The 5,532-nt window shown below is 45.2% G+C and overlaps 1 protein-coding gene across 1 annotated transcript; it reads right to left on the bottom strand.

Annotated features, from left to right (window-relative positions):
• Positions 1–592: 592 nt before the first annotated feature.
• On the bottom strand, positions 593–4,214 carry LOC111227234 (protein phosphatase 1 regulatory subunit 29-like). Its single transcript, XM_022752666.1, has 3 exons — positions 3,951–4,214; positions 1,070–3,109; positions 593–1,018 (listed from the first exon to the last, which is right to left on the bottom strand). Exons 1-3 carry the CDS (start codon positions 4,212–4,214, stop codon positions 593–595), a joined length of 2,730 nt encoding a protein of 909 aa, XP_022608387.1.
• Between the last annotated feature and the right edge of the window lie 1,318 nt (positions 4,215–5,532).

Here is a 5,532-nt window from a genome sequence, read left to right as displayed (position 1 = left end):
TTGACAAATCTGTTCTCTGATCAGCGTGTTGTCACTCATAACAGAGCGCAGTTCCCACCTTGTCTGAGTCTACCTTCACTTAGGAGCCTAAACATATCCAAATACACACTGCAAAATTGATACAGCACTCAATACAAAATAATAAACAACATCTTGGATCACACAAGCTTAAAGTGAAGGGTATCAACATTTACCATCTGTGATTACCCATAGATGGAAACATGGCACTGATAAAGATGGTCCATAAGATCACAAAATGTGACCACTCAAAGAGTACTGAATTACACAGTTGGCATTTGCTCCCTGTGCTATAAATAAAACCCACAAACACTAAATGAGAATGATCCAGAAATGGGGCTACAATGAAGTGTAAAACAAAACACCATAATTACTCTCATATCCCAGGCACAGTTTCACAGTCCTTGCTCTTAGCACAATACTCTATACAGCATGCCAAAAAAACCCAAAGGCAAAATTTTGTTGTACATTTTTCTCCCCATAAACTTCAGATGGTTTTCTTTGGCCCACAGGCCTATCAGGAAAAGAAGTATCCAAACTCTTTTTCCCACAATACTTAACTCTGGTCCCACAGTCACAGCTTTTGCTGTGCTGACACACCCTTCCAGTAATCAAGGATGTCATGCAGGTCCTCGCCTTTGGCGAACTGCACCTTTTTTCGAAGGGCATTTCCAGCCGTCACATAACAGGCCTCATCGCGCTGGCCTTTCCGGTAGGGACGAAAGCGCTCCCAGATCCTCAGCGAGCTCTCTGAGGAGTACTCTGGGCTGGAGGAGTAGCCAGAATAACTGGAATGGTGGCGGGCAGGTGAAAGCTGGGAGTAAGATGCTGCATCCCTGCGTGAGCGCGTCAGAGGCTTTAGGAAGGAAACCCTCTGGGCTGGGGAGCCCTGGTGGGAGCTTTCATAGTAGAGAGCTGGGACAGAGTGGCGGTGCTCCGAGCAGTGGTAGTCCTGCTGCACCTCTAGCTGCTGCTGCTGCTGCTGTTGCTGCATTTGTTGCTGTTGATGGTAATGGTGTGGCTTCTGGCTGTCCTGATGTTGAGCACCAACACCACCACTGTCGCAACCACCACCACCCCCTCCACCACAGCTCCCGCTCCCCACTAAAGGCAGCCTCTCTAGGGGCTCCCCACAGCCCACGGGACTGGCCCTGTCTGGGTACTGCTGCTGTTGTTGATTACACGCATCCGGACTCCTTGGCTCAGGAACATCCAGGCTATACACCCTTGCTCCTCCACGTTCCCTGTCCCGACCCATGGAGCCACAAGAGGTGGTACTGCACTGTTTCTTGACAGCATTGACAATAACCACAGCTGCATCTGCACTCATTTGCCGCTGAATGGGACGTACAGCAGTGGCTGGTGGAGGGGGCCTGTAGGGAGGAGTGACAACAAAGCCACCACCACTGATCCCTGGGCGCTCAGAGAGAGGAGCATTCAAGGCAGGGAGTGGAGGTGGAGGGGGTATTTTGTTGGGAGCAATGACCTGGCAAGTCTCTGTCACCCCTTGGGAGAGTGGGATTAGGCCACGAGTAAGGGAGGATGCACTGGTGGGGGGAGGGGAGGTGGGATTGGAGGAGATTGTAGGGTTAGTAGAGGCCCCAGAAGCAGCAACTGCTGCTGCATCTAATTTCAGTGCATCAATGCAGTTGTTAATGATCTGGTTAACCTTGTCTACCTCCATGGCAATGGTTGAAATTTCTGATGCAGAGCCATGTCCATCATCATCTGAGTCATCCCCAACATCAGTTCCATCATCGTCCCTCAAGTCTTCCCCCCTCATCCCTCCATGCCCACCATCTCCCACCCTCTCCATACCTGCCCCTCCAGTTCTGATATCCATATAGTTTCCTTTACTTGTAGCCATGGCCTCTGAAAAGGCAGTGGCCATCTTTTCCACTTGTGGGATAGAGGAAAGTCTGGAGGAACTGGTGTTGGCTGAGTGGAGCATTCCCGAACTAGACGAGGTGGACATTGGAAGTTTGCCTCCGTGGTGGTGCTGATACTGGTGATGGTCTCTGGACTGCTCCTGAAGCTTATGGACTGCTGATGGATCATTTGCCACTGCTGCTGCCACCTCTGGTCCATAGCGCATTTCCAGTATTGTTTTCTTGACACAGATGGACTTCTTCTTCTCATCATGCATCCGTTTCTTACGTAGACAATAGTAGACGAAGCCTAAAACAATGAGCATGCCAAAAAGACAGCCCACAATGGTCATTATGTAGTGAGTAGTGGTGGAAGGTGTGGGGAGCATGTCATCTTGATTCTGAGCCCGAGTAGAAAACTGAAGGCAGGTGTGGTTGTAACGTTGAGAGTTGCGGATGGATCCTACACAGAAAGTATAATTATTGTGTGGCTTGAGCTTGTTGAGTGTGATCATCTCCTTCTTGTTCTTCAAATTCATGACATCAGACACAAATGTGTGGTTGTATTGTGTTAGAATATACATTTTGCTGTAGGGCCTTGGAATCTGCACAAGGAGAGAGGCTGATGACAAAGAGACATGATGGAGCTTGATGCTGGGAATGACGAGTTCAGTAGATGATGAAGAGGTGGTGGGCTGGTGGTAGGGCCCCACACCACCAAACATCTCTGGTCCGATCCCAGAGGGACCGTCCAGATCTGGTGGGAGAGAGGTCATCCCTGGAATCATCACTCCGTCTCGGCAGTGATGGTACAAAATGTTTTTGGCATTCCGACCGGCATGTCCCGCAGCAACAGGACTCAGTAAGGGGTAGCCAAACATCTCCCGGGGTGTCTCACACTGGAGGCGGTCATAGGTGTGTGTGACATTGTTGAAGGACTCCAACCAGGTTAGGAAGCTATAAAGATCACAGCCACAGTGGAATGGATTTGCTGCCAGTTCACACACCATCAGCCGAACGAGAACTGTAAATGTAGATGGGTCAATGCGGGCAAGTTTGTTGGATGACAGGTCAATGCTGCTGAGGCTGGGGCACTCCCAGAATGCATTGCTGGCAATAACCTCAATGAGGTTGTGCTGGAGGAAGAGGCATTGCATTCGGCCAAGCCCTCTCATCATACCCTCAGTTAAATTTGTCAACTTGTTGTAGCCCAGCTGTAAAACCTGAGGAGAACACAAAAGAAGAAGCATTAGGGCAGTTTTACTTCTTATATTCTGAAGGTTTTTACAAAGGGTGTTTTATTCATAGATCATTCATAGCCTTTTTTATCTAACATTCTACTCCTACAACAGGGCAAACATTGATTTTTTTTATGGTAGTTGACAGCATTTTCTCATCTAAAAGATATACGAGATATGCAAAAGAGATAAAGAAGCCTTTGACTCTAATATGCCAACAAAATAAAACAAAATTTTTGACCTCTGAACTATTTCTCCAAATGTTCAGAGGTCTGAACTTATTTAACTAAATAATGCATCATTTGCATATTTAACATAACATTTCAGGAAACTTGTAATACAAACAAATAATTGTGTAATTGTTATTAATCAACTGGGGAAGTTTCATGGTGATATATTAATATTTATATAGTTAAAATTGCCATAAAGGAGAATGTCTTTAACTGTTTTTTTATCATAGTTTTCAGTACAGTCACCTCCATGTCTGAGTTATTTGTGGTGTTATGCCTTCAGCTGAGTTTACTGAAAAAAGATTATAATGAAGCACAGTTACCATCACTCAAATTGCTATTTAATTCATTTGGGTCTCCTCCTGATGCATGCTTCTCATGCATTCAGACAAAATTTCGAGTAAATAAAATAAAGAAATTCCACTGAAATGTAGTTCAATGACATGTCCGGGAATAAAGCTTCTAATTACCTTTCCAAAATAAATCAAAATCATATTCACACTGTAGGCAAAGTGAAAGAGCTAGTCTCAAACTAAACTCTAATGCATGCTGAGCTATATTCTTGAGTAAAACACAAAGCTTTTGTCATCCGTCACCTGTAGGTTGGCTTGTCCTGCAAAGGCTCCGTCCTCAATATAGCTGATTTCATTCTTGGTGAGGTTGAGGTCTGTCAGGTTGGTGAAGCGGTACATGGAGCTAAAGAGCACAGCTTTCAGCTTGTTCTCATTCAATCTCAAGTCATGGACCGTGTTGTTGATGTGCTGGGGGATAGTCTCGTATGGCGGCTGGTTCTGACTGCAGATAGCCAGCCACACGTAGCCTTTGTCCCCCTCAATGAGCCAGCAGTCCCCGTTGACCATGTTGGGGAAATGGGAGAGGAATAAGAGGGAAGGAAAGATAAGAAGAAGGAGACTAGAGGTGGTAGAAGTACCCTGCATGATGTTGAAGAAAATGAGAAATGAGAAAGAGGGGAATTAGTGATTATTAAAGAGAGAAAGGGCGGCAGGAAAGGAGGTTGTGTTTGTGGGGAAGGAAGGAGAAAGGGAAGCAACAAAGGTTGCTAGGAAGGATTTCCAAAGAGGAGAAGGCTCCGGGTCGGGTGCTGAAGAGGGGTGAGGGCTTCACAATGCCAGTCACAGCTTTATGGTAATCATGGTGTTTAACAGGGGACCCATGTTATGTCATATCTTGTTGGGCTGCAGTGTGGAGTAACACAGCTTGTCCTCATACTCTCTCTGTAGATGTCAGCTGTGAGCGACTCAAATCGATGGACCCTTGGAATAATGGAGAATCTGTAGAGGAGATAAGAAAAGAACTATGTGAAAAAAGCAATATAATGTGATAGATGTGATGTGTGATGTGATAGATACATGATGGCAAAAACTAATTTTATTGCTTCCTTTCACATGATTTTTTGTGCTGTTGATAGATATTATATTCCCTTCACTTTGCGTTACCTACACTTCTCACACAAATGTACTGCAGAATGGCAATAAACTAAAATAAACAAAAACAAAAATCTTGATTCATGAATTTAGATGAATGATAAAGGGTAAATATATTCAGACTCTACACCAAAATTCCAGTAACATTTCATTGTTTCGGAATTACTCTGACCCCCCCAGGCAACCCAAAATCAAAATCAATCTCAGTTTTCCTTGGGGCTTGCTCCACATGTTTTTCTCTAAAGCTGGTGTTCAATCTCATCTTGGTGAAAATATGCATGTTGCATTGCCACAACAGGTCCCCTTTTAGACGACTGAATCTGCACTTAGCCATCCTCTCTTGGTCCGCCACCTCATAAGGCTAAGAGGTCATCAAGCTTTGGCTGATACCTATGTACACTTGCTAATCTCTCCACAGGCCCCAAAGGGATTTCTTTTTTTAAAACACAAAGTGCAGCATTAATCACCCAAATGCTGACAGCACATTGTCTCCACAGACACTCCTTGTTATGACACTACGCTGCCAAAACCTAAGCTCTCTATCCCATCTGCATGTCATTTGAATAGCAGTCAAGCGTTTACATAAGGAGAGGATTAGCTGCCTGTTGCATCATGACAGGCATTGTCCTCTTGCTGCCTCAGGAGCAGGGGAGAACATACTTACAATCACACACACATTACACAAACATGGACACTAAAATGGACACATGCCTTCAGACAAACAGGTGCATGT

Source organism: Seriola dumerili, unplaced genomic scaffold, assembly GCF_002260705.1.
Source record: "Seriola dumerili isolate Sdu_G_001 unplaced genomic scaffold, Sdu_1.0 BDQW01000169.1, whole genome shotgun sequence".
Lineage (NCBI taxonomy): Eukaryota > Metazoa > Chordata > Actinopteri > Carangiformes > Carangidae > Seriola > Seriola dumerili.
Note: the sequence above shows the minus strand (reverse complement) of the source record. Positions and strands in the feature narration are given on the sequence as shown.